Genomic DNA, 24,389 nt, shown 5'->3' on the forward strand with positions numbered 1-24,389 from the left:
GCCCTATTCTGTGAAAATCCTGGACTAGACATTGGTGATACCAAGTTCAGGCATGGTTGCTCTTTGTTACTTATATTCTGATTATGGAGACTGAAATGACAGAAAGTAATCATGATATAATGTGGTAAGCTTCAGTGGAAATTTATAAAAAGTGTTGCATGATCTTAGTCATGAGAGGGACTATGATGTCTGGTGAATGATTAGAATTTCTAGAAAGAGAGGTAGGCAGAGTATTTAGGTAGAGGGAAAAACTTGAACAAAGGCTCTGAAATACGGCAATGCATGGCAAGTAGTTCATTGTGGCCAGACGAAGGATATGTGGTGGAGAGTGATGGGATACCAGGTAAGAGACAGATCAGGGCCAGACTGTTAAGGGTCTTGTTTGAAAAAACATGGTTTCATTGAAAGCAGCCAATGAGGCCTTTTCTTACAAGCAGAGGACTAGAGGCTTGCCTCACACTGTTTTTCAGCCTAGGGCCCAAATAGTAAAATCAGTTTAAACTTAGCTCCTAGGTCCACAGATAAACATTTTACAGTAACAAAATCTTCCTGACTAAAACTAGGTACAAGGCCTAGGTAAAATTACAATTTTGCTTGCTTTGCTAGGAAAAAAATCATTGCCATGGGTTCGTACAAAATCCACAGGGGATGTCCTTTTGCTAATCAGAACCTCCTAATTTAAGTAGCCTTGAAAGCCATTTCTTGTACAAATATTGGATCATCAATTTCTGGACTTGAGAAGGACAGAGTATAAGAATGCTTTGGAAGTGAAAGATCTTTTTTACTTAAGTTTCCCAAATTTTTAAGGAGCAAAATATTCAAGTTAGAAGATCAAGTGACATCTTAAATGTTTATACTGGTACACCTTCAACCAACATCTGCCATTTTATCTTCTAAATATTACACAGTTACTTTTTTTGTCTTGAAAGTGGCTACTACATTAGAGAATTATGATCATTTATAATGATATTTTTACATCCTCTCCCAAACAGAAAATAACATTTATGTCCATGACCTGTTGACATTTCAACAAATCACCACAGTTTCAAAGGCAAAGGGAGCATCACTGTTCACATGTGACCTCCAGGTAAGTGTACCCAAGTTGAAATTTGGCTTTATGCTTTAATCAATATGGTCATTTCTATACCGTTTCTATCATTAGGTGGGAAGAATGACATTGATGACCCAAACCCAGCAGAGACTTCAAAGAGAATATTTGATTGTATTAGGGAAATTAGAACTTTTTTTTTTTTTTGAGTTGGAGTCTCACTCTGTCGCCCAGACTGGAGTGCAGTGGCCGCTCCCGGCCACCACAACCTCGACCTGCTGGGCTCCGGCGATCCTTCTGCCTCAGCCTTCCAAGTAGCTGGAATTACAGGCATGCGCTACCATGCCCGGCTGATTTTTTTATTTATTGTAGAGATGAGGTCTCGCTGCCCAGGTGGATCTCGAACCCGTGGGCTCAGGCAATCCACTCACCTCAGCCTCCCAAAGGCGTGGGATTACAGGCTGAGCCACCGAGCCCGGCGGAAATTAGAACTTCTTAGAGAAGTTTTCCCCTTAGGTTTTATTAGAGAAATTTTCCTCTTGATAATTGATGTGAAGTTGAAACGTTTTTATTTTCTGTGTGTGAATTAATGCGAGTCTGGTACTGATGGCAGGAGGTGACTAACCAAGGGTAAAAACACTTGTCATAGACAAACCATTAGTGAGAAAGGAAGATCAAAACAGTATCATGAACATAATTGTAGGACATTAAATTGACTCTTGTTCTAAACAGATCACTGTGGTCTTTGTCATTAGGGACTTCTCATTGTTTAGAAAAGATACCTCTCCTTATTTTTGCCAATTCATTATCCTTACAGTCTTCAAAATCTGCCTCATCCCTCTACTCAGCTCTGATCACTTTTTAACTTTTATGGTCTACGGTGATAATGCATTGTTTTATGCTTAGGAATTTCCTTTTTTTTCTACTCGGGGTCTCATTCTGCCACTCAGGCTGGAGTGCAGTAGCACGATCACGGCTCACCACAGCCTCGACTTCCTGGACTCAGCCTCAGCCTTCCAAATAGCTGGGACTGCAGGCATGCACCACCACACCCAGCTAATTTTTTAATTGTTTTGCAGAGACAAAGTCTCACTATGTTGCTCAGGTTGGTCTTGAACTCCTGGGCTCAAGTGATCCTCCTGCCTACACCTCTCAAAGTGCTGGGATTACAGGCATGAGCCACCACGACCAACCTTGAAATTTTCTTTCACCCACTCCTTTAAAGGATTGAAAATGGTCATGCTGCCACCAGCACATGCTGATCCCTGACCCAGCATGTGTTGACAGCCATGAGCAAGAAACAATTAAGGAAAAAAAGCAGGAACTATGTAGGAGAGAGTCTGCTCCAGGATTTTCCCGTCTGAATTGTGACTGTCCGTGTGTTTTGCTGCTGCTGGGGTCTTTGGCAGGCATCCCTTAGAGAAGAAGTATTCCTCAGCCAATTTTTAAAAATTATTATATCTCTGAGAATAGTGTTCTGCTCAGCTTTTCTGGCATGATGATACTATAGGGGATTTTCAGGTTAGTAGTCATTTCAGGATAGAAAATCTCTCACCTAGTTGTTACCCAGTTACGGAGAATCACTGGATGTGAATCCTCATTTGCTCTGGGTGTCTCTTCTCAGCACACAGAGACTGGTGAGGAGGTGTTGCGGATGTGTGTGGCAGTGAAGAAGAAGCTGCAGCTCTATTTCTGGAAGGACAGGGAGTTTCATGAATTGCAGGTAAAGGCTACTGTGCTTGATCCATGGGTTGGGTGGAAGCTGCTGCTGTAGTTGATCCACAGCTTAAAAGACTTCCTGTTCAGTTTTAGTGAAGTTCCAGAGCCCAGTTTTATAGATTCCCCCCCAAATGAATACTCTGGTATGAGGCTCATGAGAGCTTGTTCATGCCTACTTGTAATTCTACATCTCTGCTGATTGGTTTATTTAAGAATAGGTTTTCACCTTTTCCAAAAGCACTTTGTCAGTTGATAGGTGACTTACATTTTTATTAAGAGTAGTTTCTTGCCCTTGTGCTTAGAGAACTGAGCTCAGGTGAGAGTGAGGGTTATTTTGCAGAATAGAGTTGTAATAACAGGAAGGTCCTGTTTTTTTTTCCTTAACATCTTTTCAATTGAACTCTTGCTGTCTTTCTTCAGGGGGACTTCAGTGTACCAGACGTGCCCAAGTCCATGGCATGGTGTGAAAATTCTATCTGTGTGGGTTTCAAGAGAGACTACTACCTAATAAGGGTAAAACCTTATTATTTTGCAAATATCATCAGTTCACCTTGAGGAAGATTATTTTGAATTTACCTTGGGCAGATGATTATGTGCTTCTGAACTACAGGTCAAGAGGCCCCTTCAGTAAAGTTTTGGCAGGGTTTTTAAACAGGATTTATTGTTTATTGTTTAGTTATTTTTCATGCTCTTAGCATTTTTCATAAATCAGTTATCTTTGTAGCTTAAACCGGAGTCAACTTTTAATTCTCTAATGATTATTCATAGTGTGGATATAATTATTAGGACAGCTAATTAGGGCTGTTTGTCTCTGTCCAACTACATTATCATACACTGCTATCTAAGGCTTCAGTGCTCAGAAATTTTAAACTAATTTTTTAAAAGCTTAGGTTTTTTTTGTTTGTTGATTGGTTGGTTTGTTTTTAGTTGGAGTCTCACTCTTACCCAGACTAGAGTGCAGTGGCACAGTCACAGCTCACCACAGCCTTGAACTCCTGGACTGAAGGAATCTCTACCTTCCTCACCTTCCTGAGTAGCTGGGACTACAAGTCTGCACCACTACACCTGGCTCATTTTTTTGATTTGTTGTAGAGATGAGGCCTTGCTATGTTGCCTAGGCTGGTCTCAAGCAATCCTCCTGCCTTGGCCTCCCAGAGTTCTGGGATTACAGGCATGAGCCACCACACCCAGCTTAAGTATTTTTAAGATTTTTAGTTTCCTGCCCCCTAAAATCTTTTAGTATTTGAGGGGATGGCGTCTAAAACACCCCATATCTATTTACTAAGAACTGTGTATTTATTCTTACATGTTTAGACTTCAGTCACCTTCAAAGTACTCTCCGTTTGATGCAGTACACCTATTGAGATGCTTTTTCCACTGCTCAAAACAGTTTTTGAACTCATTAATTTCGATGACTTTTAGTACTTCTGCCATTTTTTGTTTTACCTCTTTCACATCAGCAAAACGTTTTCTTTTGAAGACTTTTGTAATCCTAGGAAACAAAAAAAAGTTGCTTAGGTGAGATCACGTGGATAGGGAGGATGGGGCATGTGAATCATGCCATTTTTGTGCTCGTAAATCACCCATCATGAAATGGGCAAGTGTGTTGAAAGACTCTCCCCCTTAAAATTCGGTGAAGTGGAATGTAGCCTCTCACAACAATGCTAGCTAGTACATTGATGTCAAAGGCTTTCTAGAACACTCACCTAATGAGGGAAGCCTATATTATAAGAGGCCTGCCCTCCAGGAGACATTTCTGGTTTTTTGGGAGTGCTTCCTTGTATTTGTTTTTAAAATTATTTTCACTTTTTTAAAAATTACAAAAGCCACATGCAAACTTATTACTGAAAATAAGAAAATATAGATGAGGAAATAAAAGATGTGCAAATCATCCATAATCACCCCCACTCAGAAATAATCACTGTTAACCCTTTGGTATATGGGCTTCCAGCCTATTTACAAAAATATCATGTTATACACTTTGTTTTACAACCTGCTTGTTCTCTTAACATAAGTGGGTGATACAACATTGTTTTTTCTCCAATATGTGTATCATATGTAGAAAAAATTGATATACCATTCATTTTGTAGAATAACCTAAATCTAAATTATCACCCCTCTCATAATTCAGACTTGTCAGTTTTTGAAGCCTTTCTCTGTAACCCCCACTGGGTAAGCGCTTCACTGCTACCTTATTAATATATTAATATATTTGTTCCACATTTTTATTGTTGGAATATCCTACTTTTATCAGCATCAGAGTAGCAGCATCATGGGGGAGTCACTGCCATGCAACTGACTAAACAGCACCTAGGCACATGGGTGCTGAGAGAGGTCTGCAAGGAGTGAGAGGTCTAAGCCAAAGGTGGATCAGGGCTTTCCATTCTCTGACTACCTTAGATGCTGCCATCACCTTCTTGAAGGTGACGTTTTCTTGCTTGAGGGCCAGGCTATTTGGAAATTATTCATTTATTTACACAGAGTAAAATTTATTTTTTGTATACAGTTCTGTGTTTTGACAAATGCCTAGCATTGTATAACTAACACCAAAATAAAGATTCACAACATTTCTGTCACCCTCCAAAATTTCCTCATACTGTCCCTTTGAGGTCAGCCTCTCCTTCTGCTCCCAGACCTCTGGTAGCCACCAATCTGTTTATCTCTTTTAGTTTTGCTTATTCCAGAATGTCACAGTAATGGTCTCATACAGTATGTAGCCCTTTGAGTCTGGCTTCTTTCACTTCGTATGATGCATTTGAGATTCATCTGTGCCATTGCATGTGTCAATAGTTTATTCTTTTTAGGACTGAGTAGTAAGTAGTCTATAATAATGCACCACAGTTTGTTTATCCATTTATCAGTTGAAGAAAAAAGTTGTTTCCAATTTTTGGCAAGTATGAATAAGGTTTTGATAGACATTTGCATACAGGTATTTGTATAAACATAAGTTTTCATCTTCCTTGAGCAAATGCCTGGCACTGGGATTGCTAGGTTATATGGTAATTGCAAATTTAACTTTATAAGAAACTAACAAACAAGACGGTTGGACCATTTTGCATTCCCACCAGCAGTGTATGAGACTTACAGTTGCCCTAAGTCTCACCAGCACCTGGCATTGTCACTTGCCATGCTAGCTGCTTTTTTTTTTTTGCATTTGGGAGAAAGAGAACTGGTTTTACATTGTGATAACGAAGCTTATTATAATGAACTCTATAATATTTTCTTATGTCTGCCAAGGAATATCATTGACTTTTCTAGGTTTGGGGTCTTATCTAGAATTTTCCAGGCTGTGTTTGTGTCTCTGGGTGGGGAATGCTGGGTAACTCACTTTGTGTCTTCCTGTAGGTGGATGGAAAGGGGTCCATCAAAGAGCTCTTTCCAACAGGAAAACAGCTGGAGCCCTTAGTTGCACCTCTCGCAGATGGAAAAGTAGCTGTGGGTCAGGATGATCTCACCGTGGTGCTCAACGAGGAGGGGATTTGCACACAGAAATGTGCCCTGAATTGGACAGACATACCAGTGGCCATGGGTGAGACCAACAGTAGCTACAGTTTCCCCCTTTGGACTGGTTTTGTGTGGCATCCTGCAGAATGGAGTCCCCTTCATAGCTTTCGCAGACTGGTTTATGTTGTGTCATTCACTCGCAGTTTCCCTACCTCTAAGTAGACCATGTCCAGGGTCGTTAAAAGTGGGGTAGTCTAGTTTTTGTAGAAAGCTGAGTTTTGCTTCAAAAGTGGAAAGTTGTAAACAAAAATGTACATTTTAGGAAGTGACTGACTACTGCTATTCTTCCTTCTTTTTAAGCATTTTATTGTGTCCCCTACTGACTAGACTACATTTGGAAATTAGTGGAAATTCTTTATCTATTCCTTTAGTACAAGTAATTCCATGTTGAAGGGTTTTCAATGTGGTGGTTATTGTTGCTATTGTTTCTGTAGCTTAGAGTTATAGACAGCATTTAGGTGTCAGTCTCTGTCCTACACATAAGGTATTTCAGTCCTTCCACCTGCCTCGGGCTCCAAACTCTCCACAGTGGTATTGCCTGGAAGTGTATGACCACCTGTGTAGGTTTCATTTTCAGTCCTTGTTACTGCTGTGGAGTAGGACATATAGACTTGCTTTCTATCTTTTAAAGACCCCTGTCTCTGGAGAGAAGGGTCATATCTTGGATAAAGAGAAAAACAAGGTACTGCTTAAGGTGGTACATTGGATGAGTTCAAATTCAGTAGTTCACAGAAAGGGAAGTTCATTATTTAATTAGTCAGTAAGAAGTTTCATTAATGAGTCAGGCAGGGAGTTTGGGGTCTGACTTGAAGAAAAATTCCCATTCATTCTAGGCAGAGGGTAGTTTGAGAAATGTCTGGAAATCAGAAGACATGCCCATTTGTGAGGGGACATTACAGAGACTGACCTGGCTTAAACAGGTGATCTGAATTACAGAGAAGGTAGATAGGGCCATTTATTAGAGGTCCATGAGAAGATCTGAGAAGCTAGCAGAGTCCTAATTGGTAGAACGTCTTGACAAAAGCATTGTGTTCTAGAGTGGTTATCTTGGTGGTGATTAGTGATGCATAGACCATAAGGAAGATAAATCAAAAGGTCAGTATTTTAGAAGGCCCAAGATTATGTATATATGAACAAGTTCAGGGGGTTTAAGAGCTTTATGACAGTCTTTATAGTTTTCTAAGGGACCTTGTTTTCCCTTCAGAAGAGGAACCTTGGTAAATGAGATGAAGATGCATATGCATGTCATATGTTAGAAGTGTGTTTCTGATTCCTCAGTGTAAGATGTCCTGTTTTAAACCCTCCAGCAGTGACTCTTAAAACCATTTCTGTGCCTTAATATACTGTGGCATGTTTTGAGGTACTTCCTCTTGTGAGGTCCTCTCCAACCCACAGATGAGATTAGTCAAGTCTCCTGGGTGCTTCCATAGCCTTTTCAAGTATCTCTCACAGCACCTTGTCATACCAGATGTAATGAATGGTCTGTGCCCTCTGTTTCCGTAGGAACTCCGTGAGGTCTGGACTCATGTCTAGATCCATCTTGAATCCTTACTTCATACATAGTGCAGTGCCTGAGACATCAGAGCCTCTTAGAAAATGCTTGCTGAATACGCGTATCATTATCCTTGACAGCCATTCACCATATACCTGCTGTACACCAGCCTCTCTGCCAAGTTTTGAAGATACAAAGAGATCCAGACATTCTCTGTTGTCAAAAGTTGGGGAGACTGAACAAATGATAAGATATGACAACCAAAGGGATTTCTATTATAGATTACCTTTTTTTTTTGAGGTGGAGTTTCACTCTGTCGCCCAGACTGGAGTGCAGTGGCCGCTCCCGGCCACCGCAGCCTCGACCTGCTGGGCTCCGGCGATCCTTCTGCCTCAGCCTTCCGAGTAGCTAGAACTACAGGCGCGTGCTACCACGCCCAACTAATTTTTGATTTATTATAGAGATGAGGTCTCGTCAAGTTGCCCAGGCAGGTCTCGAACCCGCAGGCTCAGGCAATCCACTCACCTCAGCCTCCCAAGGCACAGAATTACAGGCTGAGCAACCGAGCCCGGCATGGATTACCTTTTTAATCAAACTAGAACTTACTCAAGTGGGCCAAGATTTTAACAGGATCAAGAAATTTTACACGTGTATACAAGTTAGCACTAAAAAAAGAAAATTGTACTAACTTTTCAAAATGAGGCCAGCATAAGAAGAAAAGAAAAAATACAATACAAAACAGTAAATTAAAAAAATTTTTTTTTTGGTAAGATGGAAAATAGCAATAGCATTCAAAATGATGGAAATATGACTTGGGCCTTAAGTTACTCGTTTCTGAGTTATCTTCTAGCTTTGGAATTTATTGTACCATTTTTTAAGTACATGAATATACTAGAAAATAACAGAAATAAGTCACAAATATACTAGGAACAACTTGTGATCAGAAAGTGGATAATTAGGAATATAAATTCATAGTGGGTTAATAACAATACCGAGACTGTTTTTATTAATATATTCTTTGTGGTTAAATTATATGATGATCATGCCATCTAGTGGTTTGCTTTCTTATTTTTTTTTTTTTTTGAGTTGAAGTCTCACTCTGTCACTCAGGCTGGAGTGCAGTGGCATGCTCACAGCTACCCCAGCATCAACCTGCTGGGTTCTGGGGATCCTTTTGCTTCGGGTTTCCAAGTAGCTGGAACTTTAGGGGCACTACCACACCTGGCTAATTTTCAATTTATTGTAGAGATGAGTTCTCGCCAAGTTGCCTGAGCTGGTCTCGAACCCGTGGGTTCAGGCAATTCACTCACCTCGGCCTCCCAAATTGCTGGGATTAGAGGCTGAACCACTGCACTTAGCCAATTTTTTTTTTTTTTTTAACATTTTATTTTATTTTTTAAGACAGAATCTCACTCTGTAATGTAGGCTGGAGTGTAGTGGCATAGTCACAGCTCACTGCAGCCTAAACATCCTAGGCTCAAGTGATCCTCTTGCCTCAGCCTCTCAAATAGTTAGTACTATAGGCACACACCACCATATCCAGCTAATTTTGAAAATTTTTGATGGTGATGAGGTCTCATTTTGCTGCCCAGACCGGTTTTTTTAATATTAAAAAATTTATTTTTAAATGTGGTTTAAAAAAAAAACATGCAACATAAAATTTACCCATAACTATTACATGTAATTATTTTTAAGTGTACAGCTAAATAGTGTTAAGTGTATTAACACTGTTGTACGATAGATCTTCAAAACTTTTTCATCTTGCAAAACTGAAACTCTATACCGATTAAGGCGCTGCTCAATTTCGCACCCCTACCCTCCACCCTCTGGAACCACGATTCCACTTTCTGCTTCTATGAATTTGACTGCTTCTAGATACCTCACATAAGTGGAATCATGTAGTATGTGTCTTTCTGAGACTGCTTTATTTTATTTGACATAATGTCCTTAAAGTTCATCCAGGTTGTAGCATTTGACAAAATTTCTTTTCTTTTGAAAGCTTAATAATAGTCCGTTATATGTATATACCATATTTTATTCATTCATTCATACATGGATCATATGGTAATTCTATATTTAAATTTCTCAGGAACCACTATACTATTTTCTATAGTATCTGCACCATTTTCCATTCCCACTAATAGTGCACAATTTGTTCACATTCTCATTGTCTGATTTTTTGATAGTAGCCATCCTACTGGGTACGAGGTGATATTTCATTGTGTGTGTGTGTGTGTTTTTTTTAACTAATTCCTGATGTTAATATGGAATATAGTCATAGAAAATGTTTCTATTATTTTTAAGTTGGTGCAGTGGCATGCTCCTAGCCACCGCAGCCTCAACCCGCTGGGCTCCGGTGATCCTTCCGCCTCAGTCTTCCAAGTAACTGGAACAACAGGCACGTGCTACTATGCCTGGCTAGTTTTTTGATTTGTTGTAGAGATGAAGTCTCGCCAAGTTGCCCAGGCAGGTCATGAACCCTGTTCAGCAGTTTTTGACCAAAAAACCCCATGACCCCTATACCCTACTATCCTTATTCACCTGATTTTGCTCTGAGCAATTGTTTTTTGTTTCCCCGGATGAAAAAAGTTATCAAAGGGAAGCATTTGCCAGTGTGGAAGAGGTAAAACAAAAAACAGCAAAAAGCACTAAAGGGCATCAAAATTATCTAGTTCAAAAGTGTTTTAAGCAGTGGGAAAAGCATCTCAATAGGTGTATTGCATCAAACAGGGAGTACTTTGAGGTTGACTGAAGGTTAAATGTGTAAGAATAAATACACAATTTTTTAATAAATAAATTCTGTTTGGAGGAGGTTTCCCTTTATAAGCAATACATTTAACTTAAAGTTCATTGTAAAGTAAAGCAGATCCTTATTCAGTCTTATTCTAAGTTTTTGTATTTTAAAAGATATGTTTTCTGTAGCTTATCTACATTTTCTCCATTTATGTTAAATCTCCTTTACTGCACAACCTCGCAAACAAGGGGAGACTTTCCTTGCAAGGATTGTATAGCTTTATCAGCTCTGCTTTCTACATACTGACTTGTTTAGCAGTGTTGTGGGGTTATTCTTCTTCATTCAGCATTTTAAGCTTCAGATTGTCATATGCGTGTCAAAAAGTATAGGAAGAAAAGAGTGGGTATGGTAAATGTTATCTTCAAATGATAGAGGAAGAAGGGAGAAAAGGGGTATAACCCAAGAATTTACGCTGGGTCATTCACTCTTGTGAATGAAAGTGTTTTTTTAGATATGTATAATAGAGGAAAAGAGTAGTAAGATTTACAACAAGTATCAAATAGAAAGTGGCTACACAAAGAATTCTGTCCCTCTGCTTTCTCTGTGTACCATTATATCATTGCCTTAATTCATTTGTGTAACTATAATAGAATGCTGTAGATGGGGTAATCTGTAAAAAACAGAAATTTCCTCACGGTTCTGGAGGCTTGGAGGTACCAGATCAAAGTGCTGGCATCTGGTGTCTGGTAGGGCCCTTCTTGCTGCGTCCTCATATGGTAGAAGGCAGAAGGCCAAGAGAGGAATGAACCCGTAGCCTCACATGGCAGAAGAGAGAGAATCTACTTCTACCAGCCCCTTTTATAGCTTGATCCATTTATAAGGGCAGAATCTCTTGACCTAAACACCACCTGTTAGGCCATACCTCCTAGCACTGTGGCATTGGGGATTTTTACAATACATGAGTTTTGTAGGTAACAAAACCGTTCAAACCATAGTAGCCATCAAATGGAGCTTTGCATATGTTCCCTGTGAAAATCTCTAGTGGAGACAACATTAACTAGAAATGTGGAGCTCTTCCTTTAGAATCATTTTAGGGAACAAAGAATTTGCCTTTCGCCTTTCCTAAGGTAATGAAAGATGGGGTTCTGTAACCTGGTTTTCCCACCGATACATTGTTAGGGGCAGCTGCAGCTGGCCTGTGTTTGGTCTGGTTTTTGTGACTAGTGAGAAAGGAGCAAGTGAAGCTTTCATCCAGTTGTCTGCAGGAAATGGTGTAGGAGTGGGAACAGTTCACTCTCAGCAAAGCTGGATGCATCTTTTTTGTGGCGAGATTTCTCTTAGCATCATTCAGGCAAATAAGTTTTTTTCCTTTTTATATCACAGTGTAGGATCCTGGCTTGGTATTTGACTAGTGAACTTTTTGGAGGTCTGTTTAAATGCAGCTTAGAATGAACAAGTGAAACATTCCATAAACCCAGAGGCTTAGACCAGAACAACGGCTCAACATGTTCTCTCTCACACAGAGCACCAGCCTCCATACATCATTGCAGTGTTGCCTCGTTATGTGGAGATCCGAACATTTGAGCCGAGGCTTCTGGTCCAGAGCATTGAATTACAAAGGCCCCGTTTCATTACCTCAGGAGGGTAAGGAATTTTTTCTTTACTGTGACTGCCAAATTATTCCAAAGCTTTCAAATCACCCTTATCATCATGAAGCCTGTGGTCTTTTGCTAATATTCTTACTCTTGCCTCTAGATCAAACATCATTTATGTGGCCAGCAATCATTTTGTTTGGAGACTCATTCCTGTCCCCATGGCAACCCAAATCCAGCAGCTTCTCCAGGATAAGCAGTTTGAATTGGCTCTGCAGCTCGCCGTAAGTCTTGTTCCTGAGATTTGGGAGTAGTCTACCTAACCTCATTATTCTCAAAAGTAGGTGATTTTGGTTTAGATGTTCATGTTTGGGTTAGCAGAATAAGCACAGAGCTGAAAGTCAGGGGGCTTGGTGTCAGGGTATGACTCTACCATAAAATATCTGTGTAACTCTAATTTCACTATTCTTATCTTTCAAAAGTAAAAGGAATGCTTGATGTAATACCAGTACCTTCTAGAATTAATGGGAATATTGAAAAGTTCAAGACAATGCAAAATCAAAGTATAGTAACAGTTATAAAGTGATATTATAGTCTAGTTGAATGCAACAACTAGAAGACCCCTCAATTCCTTTCAACAGTAGATTTCTGTGTTTCGATAAGTAGACCTTCATTAGACATTCTGAAACCACCTCATGTTGTTGCATTCAACCGGGATGCAGTTTCATGTCTATGATTGTTACTTACTTTGATGTTTGCTTAGGATGCTGTTCATAGCAAAGCACTGACCATGCTCTTGTTTGTTCCAGTGCTACACCCATTGCCAAAATCCATTTTGGAGCTTGACTTCAGAATCTGTGTCTTGTTTTTTTAAACATCTTCAGTGATTATTGTCATCTGTAGGGGATGGATTTGATTTCAGAAGACAATTAAAATCTTTTCTGAGCCTAACCTTGTAGTTAAACTAGACAGTGCTGTTTTAAAGCAGAGATTTTTATGAAGGTAGTGGTAATAAAATGGAATTCCTGGAGTATCCTATAAACTGTTTCTGAAAGAATGGCAATGACCACATTTTTTTGGAATAAATATTTTTAATCATCTATGGTGGCTATTTTTGAAGAACAAATGTTATTTTGAATATATAAGTTCTGGACTTAAAGCAAAAATCTAGACTTAACAGGTAAACATGGTTAATAGCCCATAAAGAGGATTGCCTTCTTGGGCCTTTAATTTCAGCATCTTACTATTTTTTATTTCCAGTCATGCATTGTCCTGAATTATTTCCACTTTTATTTTTAAAAATAATATAATGAATACTCATGAACTCACCATCCTACCCAAGAACCATAACTTTTATGACCTAGATGCTCCTTCCTGTCCCATCTCTCTGCCTCTCCTCCAGATGGAAATCATTATCTTAAATTTTGCATTTTCATGCCCTTAAAAATATTTTTTTGGTTAATCTTTTACAAATATATTTAATATACATGAATAATGTATTCACTTTTTGACCTTTATCAAAAGGATATGCAGTGTGTTATTCTTTTTAGTGCTCGTTTTTCTTAACAGGAAGCTCTTATAGTCTTCTCAGTGATCTGAGCTCAGGTTGTTTAATCTTTGGTAGAGAAGATGGAAGTGGGTTCCCATTTTGCCTTGTCTTTTCTAGGCTTTTACTTTCCATGTGCTCTGCCCTTCTTATGACAAAAGAAGGTTGACTGATAGTAGTCCTCCAGGAACTGGTTTTTTATTTTAAATAGGTAAGAGAACAGACACAGAACTTTCAGAGGGCAGGTACATGCTACATTTTGGCATTGTCAGAGAGGGACAAGTTCACTGTGGGCTAAAAAAGGCATCATAAGGTTGGATGCTTAAGTTGACCCTTTAAGAACAGGTAAGATGAGGGTCAGGAGCAGTAAACAGGGAGTGTTGAAGATCAAGAGGAAGTTAAAGAAGTGAAAACCAGTGTGGTGTATTTCTAGAACATTTGGAGCCCATCCTGACGGGAGCAAAATGTGTGGCTTAAGTGTTTGGGAATCAGCTAGATAAGGAGGCCTGCACCAGGTTTTGGAAGCCTCTGCAGTACCAAAAAGGAGAACTGATACCAAGTATAGCCACATGCTGACAATGGTCTGGACTAGGGTGATGGCAGTAGGAAAGGAAAGAAAGGGGGACAATTGAGAGACGTTTTGAAGGAAGAAATTAAATTTTTCTTTTCTTTTTTTTTGAGTTGGAGTCTCACTCTGTCACCCAGACTAGAGTGCAGTAGCACGCTCCCGGCCACCGCAGTCTCACCCTGCTGGGCTCCGGCGATCCTTCTGCCTCAGCCTTCCGAGTAGCTGGAACTACAGGCACATGCTACCATGCCTGGCTAATTTTTTTGATTTATTGTAGAGACGAGGTCTCACCAATTTGCCCAGGCAGGTCTCAAATCCGCAGGCTCAGGCAGTCCACTCACCTCGGCCTCCCAAAGTGCTGGGATTACAGAAATTAAATTTAATAACGTTTGGTTAAAAGGGATATTAGAAAAAAGTTTATGCCAAAGAAACAAAGCTGATAATAACTCCATTTATTTAGCTTTTTCTGTGAACAGGACCCTTTCCAACTGTGCTGGCTGTGCCAGATGTTGTTCATGTCTTGAGCATACTGTGTTCCCTCTATCCTTTTAGGGTCATATACATGCTGTCCCCTTGGCCAGGGAGCACACACTTCTCTTACCTCCCTTCTGCCACCTGCTCAGTCCTGCCTGTCTAACTCCAACTCATCTTTTATGTCTCAGTTTAGATTCCTCTTGGAATCTGTCCTCAGACTGGATTGGGGACCCCTCCCACATACTTGTCATCACTGTTACCCTGTTTTGTTTTAATTTTTTTTTTTTTGAGCTGGAGTCTCACTCTGTCGCCCAGACTGGAGTGCAGTGGCCGCTCCCGGCCACCGCAGCCTCAACCTGCTGGGTGCCGGCGATCCTTCCACCTCAGCCTTCCAAGTAGCTGAAACTACAGGCGCGCGCTACCACGCCCGGCTAATTTTTTGATTTATTGCAGAAATGAGGTCTCGCCAGCCCAGGCAGGTCTTGAACCTGCAGGCTCAGGCAATCCACTCACCTCAGCCTCCCAAAGGCGCAGGATTACAGGCTGAGCCACTGAGCCTGGCTAATTTTTTGTTTTTAAACTAAACTAGACCTTATTCAGATTTGACCAGTTTTCCTATTAATGACCTTTTTTCTGTTCCAGAATCAAATCCATGAATCAATGTTGTATTTAGTTGTTCTGTGTCCTTAGTGTCCTTTGGTCTGTGACATTTTCTTTGTCTTTTCTTGTTTTTCATGACCATTACAGTTTCCAGAAATACTGGTTAGGCATTTCATGGAAACCCTGTTTTGTTTTAATTGCATAGTTACTTAGCAGTCTCACGGTTAGACGGTAAGGGCAGTCTACAAGGCAGATACTATGTGGCTGTGTGGTTCACTTTGGCATCTGTAGCTCCTAGGATCTTGTCTAACACCTGGAATGTACTCAATAAATATTTGTTGAGTAAGTGAACTCTTACCTATTCTACTCTCATTAGGAAATGAAAGATGATTCCGACAGTGAAAAGCAGCAACAAATCCATCATATCAAGAATTTGTATGCCTTCAACCTCTTCTGCCAGAAGCGTTTTGATGAGTCCATGCAGGTCTTTGCTAAGCTTGGCACAGGTAATAAGCAGTGTGGCCTTAGGATAAGGAACTAATATGGGGGGTACCCTGGAAAGGATGAGGAGGGATGATAGCAGTCTTTGAGAATGGGAACAGTTTATACTCAGCTAAGTTGATCCTCATACCTAGCAAGATCCTGTGGGTGGCTATAGTGGTTACATATTTATATAAACCATATTTATATGAACTTGATCTTACCAATAAATATAGACGTCCAAGTGTCCAGGATTTTTTGCCATCGCCATTAGAGAATGGTGACAGAAAGTTATTCTGTTCAATAAATGGGTATTTGACTAGCTAGTGTTTTTATTAAGAATGTAACAGCCAGGCTTGGTGGCTCAGCCTGTAATCCCGGCCTTTGGGAGGCTGAGGTGAGTGGATTGCCTGAGCCCGTGGGTTTGAGACCCGTCTGGGCAGGCGAGACCTCATCTCTACAATAAATCAAAAAATTAGCCGGGTGTGGTAGCGCGATCCTGTAGTTCCAGCTACTTGGAAGGCTGAGGTGGAAGGATCACCAGAGCCCAGCAGGTCGAGGCTGCGGTGGCTGGGAGCGTGCCACTGCACTCCAGTCTGGGCGACAGAGTGAGACTCCAACTCAAAAAAATAAAAAAATAAAAATAACAGAGGAAGCAGTAGTGGCAATTGCTAAAGAGGTAACTATGCCAATGCAGAACTGCCCAGCCTGTCCTGGCTACAAACTGATTACTGTCCAGCTTCCTGTTTCCAGTTTGAGGGCTTCCAGAGCTCCTTTTGTTCCCACCTATTCCTGTTGAATGATGTTCTAGACAAAAGTCCCTTTATTAAACCACAGGTCATTTTTGAAAGCCAACCCAGGGCAGTGCTGTAAAGCCCTTCCTTTTCTTAGTGTCCCAGAACCTCTAGACGTGAGCATAGTGGTGGGGAGCAGGTACCCTGGAGTACCTGGGCTTTCACTTCTCTTTTGCAAAAGAGAGATAATTCTGCTACTACTTACCTTATAATATTGCTGTGAAGATCATATGAAGTGCTTAGAACAGTGTTAGCACAAACACTTGTTTGGTGTTATTAGTATTAAGCTTTTCATTTCTGTATAGCCTATTTTTGCTTAATTTGGACCAATCTTTATATGCTTTGTTTGATTCTATATTATATTATTATTTCCTCTTTTCTCCTCTTTATTATTTTGCTTTTTTTCCTCCATCCCTCAACCTTGGCCAATAATGAACTGGGGTAACTCCCTGCATCAGTTAAGGTTCTTGGCTGTGAGCATTGGAAACCAGTTCTGGATTATTTAAGCAGAATCTGGATAAATTAAGCAGGATTTATTGAAATAATAAGGTGATGGCAACTTGAAGGACCCATAAAGTTGATGGGACACTAGGCTCAGGAATAGATGGGATTGAAAGGCACGCTGGAGGCCATCCAAGCTGGAAACAGGAAGCCTGGACAGTCATCAGTTTGTAGCCAGGACAGGCCTGGCAGTCCTGCCCTGGTTTAGCCATCCTCTTAGCAGTTGTCACTACCATTTCCCCTGTTGTTGCATCCTTAATACAAATTGTCCCTTACTAGCATATTAGCTATCTAATTCGTAACAAAATACCCCAAAATTCTGTGGCTTAAGGTAACAATAGTTATCTGTTTCTCTTAGTACCTGTTGGTCAGGCATTTGGGAAGAGTTCAGGTGGGCAGTTCTTGCTTCATGTCTCTCATATGGTTGCAGTTTTATGTTGATTGGGCTACTGGAGGATTCCCTTCCAAGCTTGCTCACTTGCATGGCGGACAAGTTGTGCTGACTGGGAGTTGGGGGCCTAAGTCCTTATCCGTGTGGGTCTTTTCACAGAGCTCCCTGAGTGGCCTCATACATAGCAGCTGGCTCTTCCCAGAAGGAAAAAAATCCAAGAGACCTAAATTGGAAGCCTCAGTGCCTGTTTTGACTGTCATTTCTGCTGTATTCTGTTGATTTTCAGGGGTCCTGGCAGGTTCAGGGCAAGGAAATACAAACTGCATTTCTTGATGGAGGAGTGTCATGTTACCTAAGAGGAACGTGTAGGATGGGATATATGTTGGTGTGGACCATACTGCTTGTCATCTTTGGATCACTTTCTCAAGGTCAAGGGGATCTGATCAATCAGGATTAGGTTATGGTCCCCCTCCCTGACTCTAGCAGAGGTGAGGAAAGAGGTCTGGCCCCCTTCTGCTTCTAAAAGGCAAAGGTAGGTGCCTAGAGCTAGCCTTCCACTAAGACTATACAGAGTCTGGAAGAGGGAGCTCACCAAAAGGAAGTAGGTTGCTCCTAAGAAGGGAGATGGGAGCTGGACTGCCTGAAATTGATCAACGTCTGCCATCCTTTCTCCAAATGAACTTAACTGGGGTGTTATTTTCAGCATACCACCAGCTCTTTGGGAAGACAGTGGAATAGTAAGATAGAACTGCTGTAGTAATTTGACCCTTTTTCCATGTACCAACAATACTCGAACCTCAATCCTAAAACTTTAAAGCCAATCCTAATGAAGCTACTGCCTTTTAATTTATTTATTCCCCAAATATATACTGAGGTATTTTAGAGTACAGTACACTGTGCTGTGCTCCGAGCAACAATAACCAGATAGGAATTCTTTCAAAGAACAGTCTGTTGAGGAAGATAAGGCACAAGTGGACCCTTTCTGGCAGCAGGAAAATGTGTGCTGGTGGCAGTGTTGTCTAAGGGGCAGCTGGCTATTGATTGAACTTCTCAGGCAGTGCCTCTGTTGACCTCAGTCTAAGGTCTGGTCCTCAGATCCAAAGTGAATAATTTTAGTACATCCAGAGATCATTCATAACAGGCTGACCTCATCCAAAATCCCATGGGTATCCCTTTTATTTATTTACAATAATAAATAGGGAGGCTAGATCCTTCCTGGTGACCAGAATAATCATATAGGACACCTTTTTTATATATACTAAGGTCCAGGCATTTTTGCTATAATGCTTTGTATGTGGTCCTGTAAAACCTTACATCCTAAAACAAATGCTCACTAAAAATGACAGAGCTTATCGGAAAACTAAGCTTGGAGCAGACCTCTCAAAGTCTATGTGACTTAGTAAGTATAGCACTAATAAAAATAATATAATTCTACTAAAATTACATTCCCACTGCATTTTGTATCTAGCATAATAGTCCTTTGCAGTCCTGGGGCTATGCTTTCTCCTTTGAGTTGTGGTTCTAATAGAAACCAGTTTCATCAAAACAAAAAATATGATGCTGGACAAAGACTCCTTTATGAGACAAAAGATTAATATTGGGGGGAGACATCTTTGCTTCATTTGTATGCTCAGCTTCTCCAGATGACTTAACTTAATAGACAGGATAGTGGTTCTTAAAGCTACTTGCTCTAAAGGAAGGTATTTCTGTAGGATTTTCAACTCTTTTCTTTAGGTCTTTGTGTGTAGTTAAGGCTTTCTCTCTCTCCCTCTCTTTTTTTTTTTTGAGTTGGAGTCTCACTGTCACCCAGGCTGGAGTGCAGTGGCATACTCACAGCCACTGCAGCCTTGACCTACTGGGTTCAGGTGATTCATCTGCCTCAGCCTTTCAAGTAGCTGGAACTATAGGCATGCACCACTATCCCAGCTAGTTTTTTGATTTATTGTAGAGATGAGGTCTCACCAAGTTGCCCAGGCTGGTCTCAAACTCGTGGGCTCAGGCAATCCTCTCACCTCAGCCTCCCAAAGTGCTGAGATTAGAGGCATGAGCCACCATGCCCGGCCAAGGCTTTCTCCTTCATTGCGAGGAAGCCTAGCCCTGGTTGCTTCAGAACATTAACAAGCTAGGGAAAATCTCACACAAACCACATGACTTTTGCCTAATGTAGACATATCCCCCCACCTATCAACTGCACATGAGCCAATTCACATGAAAGAAACTCAGGTTTTAAAACAGGGTATATCTGGGATGCCAAGTCAGGAGAGTGCTCTGTGAGCGCAGAACTGGAGCAAAAGGAAGTTGTACAGAGGCATGTTCATCTGAGTCAGAGGGAGGTCCCACTGCAGAGAATAGTCTCAAATGGGTGAAATATGGTATCTACCAAGCCCAGGCCCTTTCTTCCTAGTGCAGGATGGACTGGGCCCAGGTTTGCTTCCCTGTTCTTCCCTCATAGGAGTGTCACTGTCACTCATAGGAGTGTCACTCCTGTCATAGGAGTGTCACTGTCATAGTTACATTTCTACTTGTTATGAGTCAGGAAGAAACTCTGTCTCCTCCCATTGTGTTAATTTTATTATGTGAACCTGGGGGACATAAGGTCTGTGAGTGGGCTTTAGTAAGTCTATGAACCACCCTAAACTCAATGTAAAGTTTTGTTCAGATATGGATTTTTCTGTAGAAAGGATCAAAGCCTTTCATCAAACTAAGATATCTGAGACCCTAAAAATGTTTAAGAACCACTACTTTAGAGTTACTTCTCTGTGGCAACCTACAACTTATACATAAAAAGCTCTGATTCAAGGTAGGAAGGTAAGTGCTACAGCAGAAGGGCATGATGAGAAGACTCACTGCTTGAGGCCCTGAGAGTTAGGGATCTTGGTGGTCCAATGTGGGTGGTGTGGAATGGCAAGAGTATGAGTGAGAGAGTTCTTACATTTCTTGAAACCCATACAGATACTCTGTCCATTATCTACCCATTTATTCTTTCACTCAACAAATGTGTATCAAGTGTCTACATATACTGAAGATGATTCTAAGTGCCAAGTAGTGGGTCTTATATTTTGATGGGTAGGGAGCAGATGACAAAATAAATAAAGTTATAATATGTTGGGAATTGATAAGTGCTAAGAAAAATAAAGCAGGGGAAAGGGGATCAGGAGTAGTGAAGGTGGGAGTCAGGATTATAATTTAAGATATAATGGTTAAGGAAGGCATCGCTGAGAAGGGAGCATTTCAGTTACAACCTGAAGTAGGTGATCCAATGAGCCTTGCAGATTCTGGGAAAGAGTTTTCCAGGCAGAGATAACAGCTAGTACAAATGTGGTGAGGTGGGAAGGATTCCTGGTATATTCAGGAAACTGCCAGATCAGTGTGGCCAAAGCCACACTGTAGGTATGTATCCTTTGTTTTGCATGGGGGGTATCATTTCATCGTTAGTCATATGTCTGTTTTGTGCTGGTTTCTACATGTGGCATAATCCTGGGCTTAGAACCTATTGCCTCCAAGGCAAATCAGGTGTACTCATTGCTAGCTCTTCCTTCGGTCCTGGGCTTCAGGAATGAGTAAGACGTTATAGGTCCACAGAGAACTCACCTATAAAACCACTCAGTGAACCATTAGGATAATTGTGAAAAAGTTCTCCAGGGGCATCGGGAAGTGAGGAAGTCTTCCAGGAGTAAGGGAGAGAGGAGGTGAACCGGGCCCTGAGGAATGAGAAGGAAAGTGGAGCATAAAGAAAGGCTTAGAGGCAGGGAACTCACATCCCATGTCTGAGAACCTGTGAAACCAGAGCCAGTGTGAAGGTAACCCAAGAAAGATAGGTTAGAGCTAGATTTCAAAGGACTTTGAATGCCATGGAGGAGGCTGGACTTTGTTTAATAGGCCTCACATGGCAACACATTTTAAGTAGAACAATGTAATTAGATCCTTGTTTATAGACATGAACCTCGGGGGCAGGAGGCAAATGAGGCCTCAGCGAGGCCATGTGTTCACTTGATTTCCCATCAGCTGTCTTCTTCCCTCAAGTTGTGCTTCCATGCCGCCCTCCCCTGCAGAGCTGCTAGCCGTCCTGTCTACCCGTTCCTTCTTGGGAAGGTTTTTTTCATATCATGATTCTCTGATCCTGAGAAACAGGGTCTCCCTGGCTGGGCAGAAATATGTTGCCAGAGCCGGGCTCGGTGGCTCAGCGTGTAATCCCACGCTTTGGGAGGCTGAGGTGACTGGATTGCCTGAGCCCGCGGGTTCGAGACCCGCCTGCGCAACTTGGCGAGACCTCATCTCTACAGTAAATCAAATAATTAGCCAGGTGTGGTAGCACGCTCCTGTAGTTCAGCTACTTGGAAGGCTGAGGCGGAAGGACCGCTGGAGCCCAGCAGGTCGAGGCTGCAGTGGCCGGGAGCTGCCGCTGCACTCCAGTCTGGGCGACAGAGTGAGACTCTTTAACTCAAAAAAAAAGAAAAAAGAAATATGTTGCCAGGCACGGGTGCCTTGGGGATAATGTGGGTCCTTTGTAGGATTTGTCTTCTGGTCAGCTTGCCAAGAACTCATTTACATTATGGAAAGGACGTGACCTTCCTCTACCCCACTCTGACACTTTTTTTAAAAAATGAAAATAAAGTAATGCTAGTACAAAAAAAGTTTGTAAAAATGTGAAGAAAAAAACTTTAAAAACTTAGATCCAGCCGGGCTCAGTGGCTCAGCCTGTAATCCCGCACTTTGGGAGGCTGAGGTGAGTGGATTGCCTGAGCCCATGGGCTCAAGACCTGCCTGGGCAACTTGGTGAGACCTCATCTCTACAGTAAATCAAAAAATCAGCCGGGCGTGGTAGCGCGCGCCTGTAGTTCCGGCTACTTGGAAGGCTGAGGCGGAAGGATTGCTGGAGCCCAGCAGGTCAAGACTGTGGTGGCCAGGAGCGTGCCACTGCACTCCAGTCTGGGCGACAGAGTGAGACTCCAACTCAAAAAAAAAAAAAAGAAAAAAGAAAAGAAAAACTTAGATCCAACCTTAACTCTCATTTCATCTCTTCCTCATTCAAACTTTTTTTTACATGTATATATTTTAACAAAATTATGATCACAGTTTCATAGCTTTTGTTGTTTAAAATTGTTATAGCATTTTTCTGTGTTGCTGTGTGGTCTTCCTAGTTATAATTTGTAATTTCATAATACTCTTACTATTTGAGTTAAATATACTTTATTCTGCTAAAGGAATTCTGCATTATTTCAAGTTATATTGTTACAAACCATGCTTTATATATCTCTTCATACATATTATGGGACTCACCCCCATCATTTGGGATATCTTCTTAGGAGAAATTTCTAGAAGTAAGATTAGTAGGTTCAAGTACTTTGTTCCTTACTGAGGTAGCAATATTCATTGCCGCAGCAGTGCAAGAGTGATTTGTTTTCACAATTTTCAACCACTGGGGGGTATTGTATAAAAATAACTGTTTTGCTAATTAGGTGGACATAAAATGTCACATCTTATGGTATATGCATACAATAGAATATTATTCAGACATGAATAATTTTGATAATATTATTCAGACATGAATGAAATTTTGGCATATGCTGCAACATGAATGAAGCTTGAAGACATTATGCTAAGTGAAACAAGTCAGACACAGAAGGACTAATACTGTGTGATTCCACTTATATGAGGTACCTGGTGAGGCAAATTCATGGAGACCACACATAGAGTAGAGGGCTAGAGGGAGGGTGGAGAGTGATTGTTGATTATTGGATACAGAGTATCAGTTTGGGATGATGGAAAAGTTCTGAAGGTGGATGGTAGTGACGGTGGCACAACAATGTGAATGTTATTTAATGTCACTGAATTGTAGACTTACCAGTAGTTAAAATAATACATATTATGTGGTGTGTATTTTACCACATACGCACAAATGGGTAGATGAGTTGCAGGCACAGAAGACAGATCTGCTATTGCACACTGATTTCCTGGGCACATCCCTGTGATCCAGAGGTCAGCAAGTTGCTGCTGCTTCCATTCCCCAAGCCCTGCAGCAACCTCTGTTCCCATGGAGCTGGTGACGAGATGTTGACTGCTGCATGTGGGCATGTGCCTCTAGATAAGGACAACTGAGAACTAGACACTGGAACCCCGAGTCTGCCTGCAAACACTCATGAGCTGGCAGCTCAGTATAAAGAGGGAATCTTCTATCTCACTTCAATTTCCAGTCTCACACCCATGCTTCTCATTAGTGGAACCACATTCTCACCCAAAACCCTGACTACCAGGAAGTTTGAGAAAAGTAGTTTTCAGTTTTATAGCCCCTGTGGCCAGGAAAGAACACTTGAAAAGAACAGAAATGGGTGCTAAGTGCCAGTTGGCAACAAACAACACAGTGTTCCACAGGATTGATGTACTACGTGTTATTTAACCAGTCTTCAGTGGCAGTGGAGGGATGTAACAGCATTTTGCTGTTACAAACATCTGTGAGGATACTGTAATGGAAATCACCTCCTTGATATTTTTAATGTATACCACTTTGATTCTTTTTTTTTTTTGAGTTGGAGTCTCACTCTGTCACCCAGACTGGAGTGCAGTGGCCGCTCCCGGCCACCGCAGCCTCGACCTGCTGGGCTCTGGCGATCCTTCCGCCTCAGCCTTCCAAGTAGCCAGAATTGCAGGCACACGCTACCACGCCCAGCTGATTTTTTGATTTATTGTAGAGATGAGGTCTCGCTGCCCAGGCTGGTCTCGAACCTGCGGGCTCAGGCAATCCACTCACCTCAGCCTCCCAAAGGCGCGGGATTATAGGCTGAGCCACTGAGCCCGGCTCCACTTTGATTCTTAATGTAGCAGAATATTTTCCCACTTATTTATATTCTTTTCAATTGTTCTTTTACCCATTTCTCAAATGAAATATTATATTTCAATACTAATTTCTGTGAATTTGTTGTATATAATCAACATATTATTCTTGTGC

The 24,389-nt window shown here is 41.2% G+C and overlaps 1 protein-coding gene across 3 annotated transcripts in view; it reads left to right on the top strand.

Annotated features, from left to right (window-relative positions):
- Positions 1 to 24,389, top strand: part of VPS39 (VPS39, HOPS complex subunit) — a 51,285-nt gene that overhangs the window by 15,600 nt on the left and 11,296 nt on the right. For all 3 annotated transcript variants that reach the window (XM_008059447.1, XM_021712946.1, XM_021712949.1), the window contains 7 exons: positions 993 to 1,087; positions 2,673 to 2,771; positions 3,188 to 3,280; positions 6,113 to 6,296; positions 12,021 to 12,141; positions 12,253 to 12,373; positions 15,654 to 15,783. In XM_008059447.1, the coding sequence (XP_008057638.1) occupies positions 993 to 1,087; positions 2,673 to 2,771; positions 3,188 to 3,280; positions 6,113 to 6,296; positions 12,021 to 12,141; positions 12,253 to 12,373; positions 15,654 to 15,783 (843 nt within the window). The remainder of the gene's footprint in view (positions 1 to 992; positions 1,088 to 2,672; positions 2,772 to 3,187; positions 3,281 to 6,112; positions 6,297 to 12,020; positions 12,142 to 12,252; positions 12,374 to 15,653; positions 15,784 to 24,389) is intronic.

This window comes from Carlito syrichta, unplaced genomic scaffold, assembly GCF_000164805.1.
Source record: "Carlito syrichta isolate Samal-C Ts95f unplaced genomic scaffold, Tarsius_syrichta-2.0.1 Scaffold91562, whole genome shotgun sequence".
Classification (NCBI taxonomy): Eukaryota; Metazoa; Chordata; class Mammalia; order Primates; family Tarsiidae; genus Carlito; species Carlito syrichta.